The sequence below is a fragment of the Vitis riparia genome, unplaced genomic scaffold, assembly GCF_004353265.1.
Source record: "Vitis riparia cultivar Riparia Gloire de Montpellier isolate 1030 unplaced genomic scaffold, EGFV_Vit.rip_1.0 scaffold586_pilon_pilon, whole genome shotgun sequence".
NCBI lineage: Eukaryota > Viridiplantae > Streptophyta > Magnoliopsida > Vitales > Vitaceae > Vitis > Vitis riparia.
In genome coordinates, this window is record NW_023269706.1 from 171949 (window position 1) to 187919 (window position 15971).

The 15971-nt window shown below is 36.2% G+C and overlaps 1 protein-coding gene across 1 annotated transcript; it reads left to right on the top strand.

Annotated features, from left to right (window-relative positions):
* The first annotated feature begins 3375 nt into the window (after positions 1 to 3375).
* On the top strand, positions 3376 to 15958 carry LOC117910087 (protein trichome birefringence-like 12). The gene is made up of 3 exons (XM_034824140.1): positions 3376 to 3932; positions 6138 to 6275; positions 15640 to 15958. The coding sequence occupies exons 1-3, from the start codon at positions 3376 to 3378 to the stop codon at positions 15935 to 15937; spliced, it is 993 nt and encodes a 330-aa protein (XP_034680031.1). The 3' UTR covers positions 15938 to 15958.
* Positions 15959 to 15971: the final 13 nt, after the last annotated feature.

Genomic DNA, 15971 nt, shown 5'->3' on the forward strand with positions numbered 1-15971 from the left:
GTTCTAACATAATAATAACAATGTGTGACCTATAACAAAATGTAAAGAAAACATATTTAGTGGAAACAAACTACTAATGAACACTCACCACAAGTGGATTGCAAGAGTTACAATTGTGTTTTTAGTTCCTAGTAAGATTTCAATTGTGCGCATTCAAAATGTATGCATAAAATGTTTCTTTCCAAAGATCTAATTGTGTTACCTATGTTTATTTCGAGAAGTTTAATTACCAACATCCATTCCAAACCAAGAAGTCAATTTAAAATGTCCCAATTTTGTCTAAAATCATGTTTTCCTATATATGTAAGTAAACCATAGTTCCAATTTTGTTGTGGTTCTTTTTTCTTGGAATACTACTTCTATTTTTAACATATAAATGTTAAATTGCTCTCATAAATGAAAGACAAAACCATGATATCAAGAATCCAATTGTAAGTGTCTCTACCGTCAAGCTTAGACTACCCATAATTCCTCTAATTTCCATATATGTTTTCAAATCCAAAATCTCTTATTTTTCATTTTCTCTTTGGAAAATAATGAAGAGGGAATTGGGGTTTGATTCTCTCTCTCTCTCAATTGGAAAAGAAAATAAATAATAGCTAAAGGCCTTATCATAAGGATACTCTCTCTAAATTGGAAAAGAAAATAAATAATGGCTAAAGGCCTTATCATAAGGATACTCTCTCTCTCTAAATTGGAAAAGAAAATAAATAATGGTTAAAGACCTTATCATAAGGATACTAATGTGTTCATTGATAAGAGAGACAAACAACAAAAGGAAGGAAAAATGTAACAAAATACACAATATTCATATTTAACTCAAACACCCACAATGAAACCTTAGAAATTCATATCTACATGACACCTTAGACATTGAAATTAATGCAAAGAGGATATCTTGTGTACAAAGCCCTAGAAATTGAACTTGGTGTCAAAGGGTACCCAAAATGAATCCTAGAAAGTGAAATCATAAAAAGAAGATGTCTTAAATATAAATAAAAAATAATAATAAGAAAGAATTTGACATATGATGACAATAACAAGGTCGAATAAAAATGTTGACACCAAGACAAAGACAAGAAGTAGAAAAGAAAGGCTTGGCCGGAGAGGGCAGTGCAATGATGGCAAAATAGAAGTGCAGAAAAAAGATAGTTTTTTTTTTTTTTTTTTTTTTTTTTTTTTTTTTTTTTTTTTTTTTTTTTTTTCTAGCAAGTAGTATTTTAAAATGGTGAGTTAAAGGGAAAATAGGTCTTATGAAAAAATTGGTTAGGTGACCCTTTCGGGTAATTATCATTTCTAGTTCAACCTATTCAATAATTATCCCTTTCTATTTTTAAAGAACTTGGTAGTTAAAATTACATTTGTTTTTCTTTTAAAGGAAAAGTTGTGTGTTGGTGGTTAAAACATGCAAGATGAGTAGAGTGGGTTTTTGGTGACAAATATGAAAATTCAATAAATATAAATGAAATATCTAATTTTCTGACATCACTTGGCATTTCTCCATATTTTGTATCCACCATATACTCAACACACAATTTTGACGATATAACTTTGAAATTTCACGTGTTTTTTTTTTTTTTTTTTTTTTTTTTTGTGTCCTTGGATCTATCATAGATCGAGCTCAATTTGAAGTTGCCTCCACCCACTACCATTAAGGAGGTAAGTAAGAGGTAAGGCTATTCTTGGGGCATGTAGGGCTCTATAAAAGATTCATTCAAGATTTTCCAAAGATCTCTTATTGTGAGCTTTAATATTTGAGGATTTAGATTTTAAATGGATCAAGACATGTCAAGAAGCATTTGATAAGTTGTAGTTGTTTCTTACTTTGACACCAATTAGGAGGCCTCCTAACCATTCACTTCCATTCAAGATCATGTGCGATGTTAATGACTATGCCATGGGAGCATTGTTGGGTCAAAGAGAAGATAGCACGCCTTATGTTGTGTATCATTTATGTGCCTTCTTAGCGGCCTTAAGGTGAGAAAACATGGAATGCATGAATGCCTAGATGACTATGAAATTTCAATATTGGCATATAAACATTGAAATCAATATGTGATTATAAATTTTTTGACAAGTATCATCGTTGAGGTCTTGAATTCGGTATTAGAAATTGCATTGAAAAGTTGATAACATGTATTCCTAGTATGAGAATTTTGACATTTCTTAAAAAAACCAATAATTTAATTATGGAGTTTTTAAATAGATAAAAAACAAATTGAAAAAAATATAAGATATTTTTTATTTAAAGTAATTTATTTTTAAGACATTGGTAGTATGTATTTATATAGAAAAATTCCTCTTTGTCCAAGAGATGAAGTTCAACAATAACGTGACACATATCACCTACAACCCAACAGCTATTATTTAAAACATCTCATTTCTTTATTTTTTCATATTAAGATAATAATAAAAAAACTTTGTTAATTTCTATTAACAATACAAGGAGAAATGAAAATTAAGATTAATAACAACAATATAACTATAATATAAAAAATAAAAATAAAACTAAAACTAAAAAAAAAAAAATGGAATAGAAGATATTGGTTTCTCCTCAAAATTCTTCATTCTACAAATTACAAAATGTGAAAATAAAATAAAAATGAGAAAAATACAATAAAATAAAGCAAAAACTAAAATTAATTAAAATAGTAGAAAATATCAATTTCTCCTCAAAATTCATTTATGGTCTGAATAATAAAATATGAAAATAAAATAAAAATAGAAATGTAAAAGCTCAAAAAATAAATTAAATCTTTCATATTTTTTCAATTACCCAAAGTAATATTGAATGGACTACAAATGGAAATTTCTTTCCAAATGGTAATTTTTCCCTATAAAATACAATTGGACTACAAATAAAATATTAAAGTTAACAAGATTGAAATAAAATTAAACTATTAATATAAAAATATAAATTTCAAAATTTACAAAAAAATAATATAAAATTAAGCTAGGCTTAAAATACAAGGACTCACACACAATTGTATAAATACTGTTACTTTGTATGTAAAGGGACTTATGCCTTTAAAATGTATTAAGAGAAGTTCTTAATGTTTGCACCCAATATTGTTCACTTAAGTTTAAAGATACTTAAAACTTTAAAACACGTTTATAAAATTAAGAGAGACTTGTAAGTCCCATGAGATATCACATAAAATAATTTGATAATGGTAGATCTTTTTAATTGGAAAATATAATGTATGGAAGGAAATTAAAAATTTTCACAAATGGGATGAACAATAGATCTAAAATTTAAAATAAATAAATAAATAAAAATTACAAAAAAGACAAATTCATCAAAGTTTGAATGACAGCAATCAACAATAAATCCATCCATATTTTGATCTCACACAAATCAATCCTTTTCTGATGATGCGCAACTTGAAGCTATCGACCTCTGTCTTCCCGGGGATCATCTTCATCAGCTGTCTGCTCCTCTACCTCTACTCCACACTCCTCCCTTTCTACGCACACTCTCCCACGGAAAGCCATAACTCTCTAACCCCATCCACGCCTGCATTTTCCCCTTCTCCTCCTCAATGCAATCTTTTCCATGGAAATTGGGTTGAAGACCCCTCCCACGAACCCATCTATGATGAGACCTGCCCATTCCACAGGAACGCATGGAACTGCCTCAAGAACAAGAGGGATAACATGGGTCGGATCAATTCTTGGAGGTGGGTCCCTTCTGGGTGTGATTTTCCAAGGATCGACCCAGTTGGGTTTCTGGGTCTGATGAGGAATAGGCGAATTGGGTTTGTTGGGGACTCCTTGAATGAGAATTTCTTGGCTTCGTTTCTTTGCATTTTGAGGGTGGCCGATGCGGGTGCCAAGAGGTGGAAGAGGAAGGGGGCTTGGAGAGGTGCTTATTTTCCTAAATTCAATGTCACTGTGGCCTATCATCGAGCTGTGCTGCTTGCGAAATATGAGTAAGGGTTGCGTCATTTTTTTTCCCAGTTGCTTTGCTTCTCAATTTAATCTCTCAGGATGCATTGCTCAATATAATCAAAATTTCTAGATATAGATTGTTCTTCTCCAAATTGTAGATAACTTGCCTTGGTTTTAGTAATTACATTACTCTCTATATTTTAAGCGTAGAGAATCTGTATTAATTTCATACTGGCTGTTTGTATTGGTTCATTTTTATAGAGCAGTTGAAGATGAAATTATTCCCTTTTTTTTTTTAACATTTGATGTGGTTTTACCCTTTTTTCCCTTCAAATTTCTAGCATTTAAAGCGAATGCATTTATTTGTCACACGCTTATTTGTCATTTTAGTGATGATTCCGTTTCAGAAAAATGTATTTTCACATTAAAATGCTGTCAGAGGTATCTCGAATGTTTTGAGGGACTCTTGATGCCCTTGGAGTAATGGTTAACGGGAAAAGATGTTATGAGGAGATTGTTATTTAATCCTGTTAACCCAGGTAACTGATTTTGCATTAAATAAATAATTACAATGTATAACTTCCAATAATGATATTGATGATCTAGTTAAGGTGTTAACCGATCTATCTTTGTTTTGGTGGCTTTTTACCATTTTTTTTCTTTGTGACTGATGGCATTTATGAACATTAGCTTAAGGGAATGTTCAAGTCACCTAATTTAGTGTTGATATCTATTATTAGTTATATTTGTGGCCCACCATTGCCTTGTGGTAGGGAAAATATTGTCAAAGAATCTATAAACATGGAGAAAGTACCTAATACCACTTGAATTACACTAAGGAATCTACACATAGGGATCTTCTTATTTTTTATAGAAACTACAAATATAGAATCTTTAAATGCATGCTCTGCTTTACTCTATACCTGTTGTGTGACAAGAGAAAAAAGGTTACTGTTGCACATGTGAGGCTCTCTTATTAGGTGAATGATGTATATGTGAAGAAGGAAAGAAGAAGAAAAGGATTTGGAATCAAGGTCATCATTCCTCTAAATGACTTAGATGCATTGTTCATTTGTTGATTATTTTATGATAAGAATAGTTTCCAATTTTGAACTAAATTCTTACGAAGTCACTATCGCCATTTTTCTGCAAGCAGAAGATTTCTTTTCCGTAATTTTCACATTCTGTAGTTTTCCCCATGTAAATAGGAGATTTATTTTCCATATTTTGAGGGCTTCCTTTATATTTCCTATCCAACCAATGTTGCCACTTAATGGGTTGCATATGTATGTGATCACATATACATGCATGTGTCAGATTAACAACATTACCATTTCCTTTCATGTGAAAATATGCTGGTTTCTCCATTTCTAGGATGATGTATTCTTTCATAAAAATGGGAATATATTTTATGCCTCCATTTTATTCAACTGGCTGAGATCATCATTGTCTTTAGCGTTCCTGGATCTTGCTTGATTTGGTTTGCTTCTGAAATGGTGCATGGTTACATGTTGTGTGCTGGGTTTCTTTGATTCATTTATATTTGAGTCAAGGTCACTTCAACAATATAACAGAACATGGTATTTGCTTTTTCTTGGAAGTTGAACCTGTTGCCAACCTTAATCTGCAAGTTATACGTTTCTTTATCTTCTTAGGTTCACAAAGTGATGCTTAAGTTGGGATATTCAAGCATGTTGAACTAGATGCTACCATGCAAAGTTGATTAGAAATTACAGCTAAATGTTCTATTGAATTCCTTGATATCCTGCTCTTGTGGTGGGTTTTTCTGATTGCTCAACTTGGTGTGTGATAGCTTTTACTTCTTCATATTAAGAAGTTCCAATGAGCTCTTCATTTGACATATGTATTCAAGAAAATATTAACTAGCAATATTTGCGACATGCTATAATCTTGGTATGAAAGATGTCCTCATCTACTTATCTGCTAATAAACTGTTAGGCACCTGGTTTGCATGCCCAAATGATAAGGCAGGGAAGAATTTCATTAATGATGCCTTTGTTAACAAGAGATCTACTAATATTTTTGCATAGGTGTGGTGAAGTTTTAATTTGAAGCAAAACAACAAACCATATTTATATTTATATGAGTGTTGATTGTTCTGATGTAGAGCCATTCAGGGTTTAACCTTCCTCAAACTTAATCTAAAACTTTGTTAAGAATCTTAGTTTGATTTGATGTTTTCATGAAAATAGCAACCTCACTTGCTCATAACTGATTAAACAAAGGTGGCAGCCAAAACAGTCAGCACCTTCTGATCAAGATGGATGGGAAGGAATATACCGAGTAAATGTTGATACTCCCGCAGATGATTGGGTCAATATCACCGATTTCTATGATGTTCTCATTTTCAATACTGGCCATTGGTAACTCCCTTTTTCTTTTTCTAATTTATGCATTATAATTCAATGAGCAGATTTCTTTTATTTCTTGTTTTTCCACATCATTTATGCATTGATACAGTTTCTAAACTGTTCAGTTGAAGGTGTTAATTAACCGATTGACATGGAAAAAAGATTTTGTCTTGAGACAGGAAAATTGCAAATGGGATTCACATTTTTTGGTCTTGTCAGAAACCATCACTACTTAGCAAGGGCATTCCTAGTTATTGTCTCTTTTTAATGTGTCATAGACCAGCACCTGTTTTCATTTTCATAAGAAAATGAATCAATATGTCAAGACCTGCTTTCATGTCCATCACAATATTGCATCTTGGTCTGTTGGAGATTTCTGTGCCAGATTCCTTGTATCCATGTTGGACATCAAATTCCATTGTTTTAGTTTGTACTTGTAAGATGAAGCCTATAAGCTTTGAAGTCCAACTTTGCACAGAAAATCATGGGCCTTAACCCTAGATCTTGTTCAGAAAAGAGGATGGGCCTTGGCAAATAGATGTTTTATGTGTCTTGACAAATCATGGACCATCTTCTTCTTCATTGTTAAAAAACAAGGGTCCTATGGGAGTTACTCTTTACTTTGTTTGGGGTGTCTTGGGTGCTGCCCTCTTCAGTTAGAGAGACTCTCCTTAGTTGACATGGTTCTTTTGTGAGCAAAAAGCGCAGAAAAGTGTGGAGAGCTGCTCCTCTTTACATATTTTGGACGGTTTGGAAGACAAATAGATTGGCCTTCAAGGATGATGTGTTGTCAATCCAGAAATTGAAATACTTTTTTGTTTATTCTCCTTAGTCTGAGACTAAGTTGTTTATAGTTGAATGCCCTCTAACTATGGTTTCTAGAGACAGTCAAAGAGGTGTTATTTTGTTGGAGGGGCCCTTTTGTGGGTAAAAAGAGGAAAAAGATTTGGAATTCCATTCCGTTGTGTATTTTTTGGACGGTTTGGAAAGAAAGAAATAGGTTAGCTTTTAGAGGGGGCTCTTTAGCTATTCAGACACTCAAGAATTCTTTTGTATGTAGTTTGTGGAGTTGGGCTAAGGTGTATATGGGAGAGGAGTTCTCTTCGCTTTTAGGTTTTTTGGAGTGGTTAGCGGCTCCCTAAGGGCTGGTGAGGTTATTCTGTTTTTGCGCTTTTGGCCTTGTGGCTGCTTTGTATACTCCCTATATGCGTTGCGGCCTTTCGGCCTTTTTTAATATATTTTGCGCTCATTTATCAAAAAAAAAAAAAAAACTATGGTTAATTTTATTGATTGGTTGGGATCCTATTAAGGTTGTTTTTTGGCCCAGCTGGATGTTGTTCTCCTTCTTTTTCTTTGGCCCTTTTTGTGGTGGGTGTATAGGTTTGTATACCTTGAGTCGCTTTTTTGGCGTCTCTTTATATATGAAATTCTCTTTACTTATAAAAAAAAAAAAAGAAAAAAAAAAAATCATGGCTTCTGATTTTCAAATTGCAACAGAAGCACATAAAGAAGCTATCTACTTTTTTTCTTTTTTTGGGATAGGTAGAAAGAAGCTATCTACCATTCTGATGTATTTTTAAATTTGTCTTTGTGTATCGGATTTTCTTTTCATTCTATTGGTTAATTTGGTTCTTCTTACATTTTCATTGAACTATCTTCATTTTAAAAGATAAAATGATCAAAACAGCCCTTTAGTGACACTGTTCTAATTCTTTAAGGATAAGTTCATTTGGGGGAAAGTTTTTGGAGTTTTTTTTTTTTTTTTTATAGTGTGCTGCTAATACTTCTAAGATTGAGAAAGAAAATGGAAAAAAGAAACCTATATTCTGCAAAGCATTTAATTTGGTGTATATCAAATCTAATAATAAGATAAAGTGGGGAAAAGAAGAATCAAAGCGAGAACAAGTTCACATATTGTATTCATAAGTCAACTTCTTGAAATGTTCCTCTGATGCCAAAGTTTTTTAAAGTTAACCCAAGAGCACCCAAGAGGCTTAATGGCCAAGAAAGCCTACTTGTAAACTTATCTTAGGCCAGTGGAATGTCATGTTTCAATTGACATTTTTTTTCCTGCATATTTTTTGTGGCTTTGTTTTAGTTTCCATAGATTTCTATTTGTTCTAGTATTTTTTAAGTAGTCTTACTAGGGGTCATGTGATTTAAGTAGTGTAAGGCACTTGGAGTATGCCCTTGAGGCCTAGCTCAATCAGTAAAGGGACAAAAATCTACCTATCAAAAAACAAAAAGGCATTAGGAGTAACCAAGGGCTAATGTTGTAGCCATTTTTAATAGTTTCCTTTTTTCTTTTTTCATGGAATTAACAGAAAATCATATGGTGGAGTTGTTCATAGGCCTTATAAATCCTAGAAGCTCTTTAGTTGGGTTGTAATGTCAAACACATCACAATCACTAGTCATTTTCTCTTGTTTATTTTTTGGAAAATTATAAATATAGCATAGATTACACTTACATGGTAGCAGACAACAGTTTGATTGCTCTTGCTGCATCCATTTGGTACAATGCTGACCCTAGATCTGGACCATGGTTGGATGTCGACGAAGAGAAAATTGGAACAGTTAACAAAGTTGGTTGAGTTGAGGCATGTGATTGAAGATCTTTCACAGGTGGTATAAATGCTTCAATGATGAAGACGAGCTGAGGCTAGTATGGGAATATTTCAAAAGGCAACTATGAGCCGTGGGATTTAGCATAAGGTAGTTGTGAGGATAAAATGTTCAAAATGATATAGTTTTATAGACTGGATTCTGCATGAATCGATGATGATGGTAATGCAAGTGAGCTACTTTCTTCAGCTCTTAGTAGTGAAATTGTTCATTGTCCAAAAACCCATTAAGTGTTTGAATAATGGCTTGAGAATGCCTGTTTAGGACTTGATGGTCAAGGCTTGTTGAATATGAAGCCTCAACAATATTCACCTAGTTGAGTCTTTGATCCTTACTATGGTTTCTGATTCCTCCTTTGAGGGTAGGGTTCTGGGTGCTTCTCTTTATTCTCCTTTTTCTTTGGGGTTGGGGGATGCTCAGCAAGAAAATTGGGAGAAGGAACTCGAGGAGGCTTTGTAGGTGTAAGGTGACTTGAGGCAAGCTGTCAGACCTTTGCATGGGGAGGGCCCTTTGAGGATGATTCTTCAAGATGGGAGGACTAAGATCTTTAAGGAAAATGAAGGGGTTTCATTTTCAGAGACTAGAGAACATACTGCTTGGATGAAATGGAAATTCGTGTGGTTTTGTAATAATGTGGGCATGTCAGTTAACGGTTATAAGGAGAATATTCTGAAGATTTTGGTGGATATTGAAGCTTGAAGTGCCCAGTCAAGATTCCCTTTTCCAAGGAAAAAGAAAAGGGAAAGGACCTGTTCTCGCAAAGATGGGGAGCTGCCTAAGCTTTTCGGCCTGATCAATCATGATGGTAATGGGACCAAAGAGACTGTAACTGGTTCTAATGGTTGGCCTTTAGCAAAGGTTGATCCATGAAGTTGAGAATATTGGAATGTCTACAGCTTTTATGATCCAGATAAAGGAGTGGTGATTAAGTATTTTTTGAGAGTTCACAGGTTAGACTTGCTGTGCCTCCAAGAGACTAAAATGGAGGCTATGTCAGAAGGTGTACTGAAGAGCCTAGGGGTTAGTTGCTGTTTGGAGTGGAGCATTCTTGAAGCTAAGGAGTCTGCAAGAGGTATCATGGTTTTTTGGGATGTTAGAGTCCTTCAGTGCTTCAGAGATGGGGGTGGGACATTCTTTATGTCCTGCAAGTTTAAGAATTTTATTTTTTGATAGGCAAACGGGAAAACATGTATTAAAGGCACCTAAAAGGAGGTGTAGTGAAGTACACATGAAGTATACAAAAAAAAATGCATAGAAGCAACCAGGGAAAGGAACAAAAAGACTCCTTTCCTGCAAGTTTAAGAATGCTGAGAACAGGTTTGTTTGGGTGTTTATAGGGATGTATGGGCCAGTGGTGACAGTGGAAAGACCAGTTTTGGGAGGAGTTGTATGCCCATTAGAGGGTTGCGGGAGGAGCCCTTGTGTATTGGGCAAGATTTCAATGTGGTTTGGTTCCCTTACAAAAGAAAAAATGGAAATTATCTGTCTAGAGCTATGAGAAATTTCTCAAGTTTTATTGAGGAATACAATCTTGTGGACCTTCCTTCTTCTGGGTGTGTGGTGGTTGGTTCCATTGTGTGGTGAATCGAATGGTTCTCTTGCTCCTTGTTTTGATTGATCTATGATCTTTAGGGATTGGGAGGAGCACTTTTCCTCTGTGGGTCAGTCTATCCTCCTGAGACCAATTTCGTATTTTTCTCCTATCCTCCTTCACGGTGGCAGTGTGAGAAAGGGTAAAAGTCGTTTTTAAGTTTGAGAATATGTGAGGCTTAGTTATTTAGTTAGAAGCTGGTAGAAAAGTTATGATTTAGGGGCTCCCATTGTTAATTCTTGGACAAAAAGCTAAAACTCTAAAGGAGGATTTGGAGATGGAATAGGGTTTGTGTTTGGAAATGTGTAGATCTGTAAAACCATAAAATTAAACTAGTATTTGGGATAACAAAGAGAAAGAGGGCCCAATTTCAATGCAGGAGGCTAAGGCTAGAAGAGTAATTGTGGAGGAAATAAGAGGTTGGCCATCATGGCAGAAACCTCATGGAGATGAAAGTCTCCATGAAGTTAAAGAAGGGGATGGCTTAAAGAAGAGGATGGGAACACCAAACTTTCCACTCAGATTCCTCCACCTAAGATCCTTCTACTCTTAGTGTTCTCATGAAAGGGAGAATTTGCCATCCTGTGAAAAAGTTTGGTGTTCCCATCCCTAATGTTAAGCCAAAGGGGCTCGTGTTTAAATCCATATCTTCCACTGACAAGTAGGGTGTGGAGGCCCCTTTTATGGAGGATGTGTAGGCGCCCCTCTAAGCTTACTGGAGATGAGATAAGGATCTCTTTGGGCCAGATAGTTTTTGATAGCCTTCTGATAGAGTTCCTAGCCTATTGTGATAGGGGCAGCGTTAGTGTTTCTGCAGGAATTTCATGAGTCAGTTTGCCTGTTAGGAGTCTTAATGCAATCTTCATTTGTTTGGTGCCTAAGAAAGTAGGGGCTAAGGATATTAACTTTAGGCCAATTAATTTAGTGAGATGGCAAGGGGATTCTTTCACGTGGAGGGTTGGTTTGAATAATCAATTACAGTCAAGGTTGGATAGATTTCTAGTTTTTGAGGATTGGGAGAGCTATTTCAGTGGGACAGTTAAATGTCTTCTTCCCAGACTTGTTTCTGACCACTGCCTAATCTTGTTGGATGGCGGAGGAGTGAGGAAGGGCCCTTTCCCCTTCAGATTCGAGAACATGTGGTTGAAGGAAGATGGTTTTAAGGATTTGTTAAGGAGTTGGTGGATGGGCTTTAGTTTAAAGGGTCTTTCAGTTTCACTTTGTCTGAAAAACTTAAAGCACTTAAGGCTAACTTGAAGACTTGGAATAGAGAAGTGTTTGGAAGTGCCTTTGCTAGAAAGGAATCAACCTTGAAGCAGATGGTGTTTTGGGATTCTGTAGAAGGAGACAAGGTGTTGACTGTAGAAGAGCAAAGTCTCAGAAAGCAGGCCTTGGAGGAGTACAAGAAGTGGGTGATAATGGAAGAAACCTCTTGGAGGCAAAAGTTTAGAGAGTTATGGTTGAGGGAGGGAGACAGAAATACTGGCTTTTTCCACAAAATGGCTATTGCTCATAGAGGTAACTCTATGGTGAAGATCAAGATAAATGGGACTTGGGTAACGGAAGAGCGAGACATCAAAGATAGAGTGGTTCAGGTTTTCCACTCCTTTTTGTCTGAAACAGAGGAGTGGAGGCCCAAATGCATTGAGTTGTAGGTTGGGGTCCTTGGAGGGGGGGGGGGGATGCAGCAATGTTAGAGGTTCTTTCTCTAAGGAAGAGGTTTTTGGTGCTCTCTCGGACCTCAATGGAGATAAAGCTCTTGGTCTTGATGGTTTCTCAATGACATTTTAGCAGTTCAACTGGAGTTTTTTGAAGGAGGAAGTTATGGGGTTCTCTTAGGATTTTCATAATCAAGGCAGGTTTGTGAAGAGCATTAATGCCTATTTTCCGATTTTAATTCCTAAGAAAGGGGGAGCTGAAGATCTCAAGGATTTTAGGCCTATAAGCTTGGTGGGTAACCTTTACAAGTTGTTTGCAAAGGTGCTAGCTAATAGGCTTAAAAAGGTGGTGGGAAAGATAGATTCCAAGTCCCAAAATGCTTTTGTGGAGGAAAGGCAAATCCTAGATGCTTCGTTAATTGCTAATGAGGCTATTGATTCGATGCAGAAAGGCGGAGGTGGTGGCATCCTTTGTAAGCTGGATATTGAGAAGGCATACGACCATGTAAACTGGAGTTTTCTTTTTTGGTTGTTGGAAAGGATGGGTTTTGAGCTAAGTGGATCAGCTTGGACCAATGGTGTGTTGGCACTATCAGCTTCTCCGTCCTTATTAACGGAACCCCCCGGTTTCTTCCAAAATTCTTAGGGTTTGAGACAAGGGGATCCCTTATCCCCTTACCTTTTTGTGACTGTCATGGAGGCTCTTAGTTGCTTGTTGAAGAGAGCAAGGGAGGGAGGGTTTTTGCCGAAGTGGCGGTTCAATGGTAAAGGAGGTGTGGGAGTGGAGATCTTTCATTTATTGTTCACAAATGACACTTTAGTCTTCTGTGAGCCTTCTCTAGATCAGATGTCCTACTTGACTTGCCTTCTTATGGGGTTCGAAGCCATGTCAGGGTTGAGGGTGAATTTGGGCAAAAGTGAGCTCATTCCGGTAGGGAGAGTGGAGAATGTAGAGGAGTTGGCTCTTGAGTTTGGTTGCAAGTTTAGCATGCTTTTGTATACTTACTTGGTGCTTCCTTTGGGTGCTCGTTTTAAGGAGGTGGCACTTTGAGATAGGGTAGAGGAGAGGCTGAGGAAAACACTTTCGATTTGGAAAAGGCAATATATTTCCAAAGGGGGTAGGTTGACCTTGATCTGGAGCACTCTGTCCAGTATACCTATCTACTGTATGTCCCTGTTCTATACGCCAAGGAGTGTGAGTTTGCGGTTGGAGCAGATCTAAAGGGATTTCCTTTGGGGTGGTGGGGCTTTGGAAAGGAAGCCTCATATGGTAGATTGGTCTATTGTTTGCTTAGATAAATGAAATGGTGGTTTGGGTGTGAGGAATTTGGCATTGTTGTGCAAATGGAGTTGGCATTTTGCGGTGGAAAAGGAGGCTTTGTGGAGGCAAGTTATCTGTGGGAAGTATGGGGAAGAAGCAGACGGTTGGCGGTCTTGTGATGTGAGGTAGTTTTGGGGTTGGTTTGTGGAAAACTATTAGGAGAGATTGGGATGTGATAGGCAACAATATGGTTTATTTTGTGGGGAATAGTAGGAGGGTTAGATTTTGGAAAGACATGTGGTATGGAGATGATCCTTTGTGTATTTCTTTTCCATCCTTATTTGCTATTTCCTTGGCTAAGGAGGCCTAGGTGGAGGATGTATGGAGCCACTTTGGAGGGAGAGTGTGGGTTCCTCGGTTCTCTAGGCGGCTTAACGACTGGGAGGTGTTTGATGTGGAGTGTTTTCTCTTAAGACTGCAAGGGAGGAGGGTTTATAGTGATGTGGAAGATCAAGTAGTTTGGACAAAGTCAAAGGATGGTAGATTTTCTGTCAAATCTCTCTATAAGGTTTTGGAACCGGAAAGACAAGGGGATTTTCCTGCAAGAGTAATTTGGAACTCTATGGTGCCTCCGAGGGTGAGTTTTTTTGCTTGGGAGGTTACGTGGAAAAAGGTCTTAACCTTGGATCAAATTCAGAGGAGAGGGTGCCCTTTGGCTAACAGATGTTATTTGTGTCTTTCAGAGGAAGAGTCCATCGATCACATCCTCTTGCATTGTGAGCTGATGAGAAGTTTATGGAACTTACTGTTTTCCCTTTTTGGGGTGTCGTGGGTTCTCCTATATTCAATTAGAGAGGTGTTATTAAGGTGGCTTGGGTCTTGTGTGGGAAAGAAGAGGAAGAAAGTGTGGCTTGCAGCTCCATTGTGTCTTTTTTGGATAGTTTGGAAGGAGAGAAACAGTAAGGCTTTTGAAAATGAGGGTCATTCGGTTCAAGGGTGTAAATCTTTCTTCCTTTGTAACCTATGGGCTTAGGCCAAGGGGTTTTTAGACTTTGGCCCCCTTTCTTGTGTGGATTTTGTAGATTAGTTAGGCTCTGTTTAAGGGGTTCTTTAACCTCTTTTGTATACCACATATATACTTTGGGGCGCTTCCTTGATGTGCCTTTTTATTAATATATTGCTATTTATTCATCAAAAAATAAAATAAAATAATTTAGTGAGATGGCCATACAAATTGCTGGCTAAAATTTTGGTGAATGGATTGAAGAATGTCAATTGTGGGGGGGAGGGGGGAAGGAGGGCTTGCAAAATCGACATTGAAAAGACCTAAGACCATGTCAACTGGGATTTTTTGTTATCAGCATTGGAAAAGATGGGTTTTGGGCAAAAGTTAAGACAATGGACCATCGACAGGTTTTTTCCATAGCTTCAGCGGGTTGATACGGTGGGACTCCCTCTCTTCATTTTTTTAATAATTTTTATTATAGTGTATTTTCTTTAGTTCTTTCCACCATAAACCAAACAAGAAAATTTAAATTCTTTCCTTTTTCTTTTCCTTTGCCTATTACTTTCCATGATACAAACAAAGCCTAAGGGGGACAGTGAAGGGTGGAAATGATTGTTTGAGATTTAATAGATCATGAAAAATGACAGGAACTTGAAATTGAGTTTTTCCAGCCTGGGGGATTAATGCAGGAGCACCTTAAATTCTTACCACACACATATGTATATATTCTCTTGCATGGTAGGACAGAATAAATATAGATAACTGTAAAAGGTTTCTAGAACTAGATAGTACTTACCATGCAATTTTAATGAGTTTGTTGTTGCAAAATATTTGAAAAGCCTCCTCTATAAGATACTACCAAAAATTAGTGAGAGGGGAAAACAGAAAAAAGTAAAAATAAAAAGAAGAAAAAGAAAAGCATAAGATGCATATTGGAATCCGAAGATATTTTCAGATATTACAAATTTGATTACATCTACCAGTCTAAAAATAGCAACAAAACCCTGATCAATTTTGCTTACCGAAAAAAAAAAAAAAAAAAAAAAAACTCCTATATCAATTTTTCTTGTATTTGACTTATGTAAGATTGGGTTAATAAATGTAGCAAGGAAGTGGCTGTGGCTATTTAGTTGGAATGTTATGAGATGTTTGCATGCTGTGACTCCTGTCGTACATTTCAAACTATTTGAAATACATGTTGACCTTGGAATTCATTTTTAATTTGATTTTGACTAGGTGGGGCCCTGATAAATTCCCAAAAGAGAAACCTCTTGTTTTCTATAAGGCAGGGAAACCAATACTTCCTTTGCTTGGAATGCACGATGGATTTAAGGTTGTTCTTAAAAATATGGTTTCTTATATACAAAAGAAAGTACCAAGCAAGACGCTCAAGTTCTGGCGCTTGCAATCTCCAAGACATTTTTATGGTGGTGACTGGAATCAAAATGGCAGTTGCCTGTTTGACAAGCCGCTTGAGGAATCCCAGGTATGGATTACAATTATACTCTCAATTACTCCTTGTAGAGGTTTTTGAATTTGGGTTTATAATTAAATTTTTGTCCTGGTCA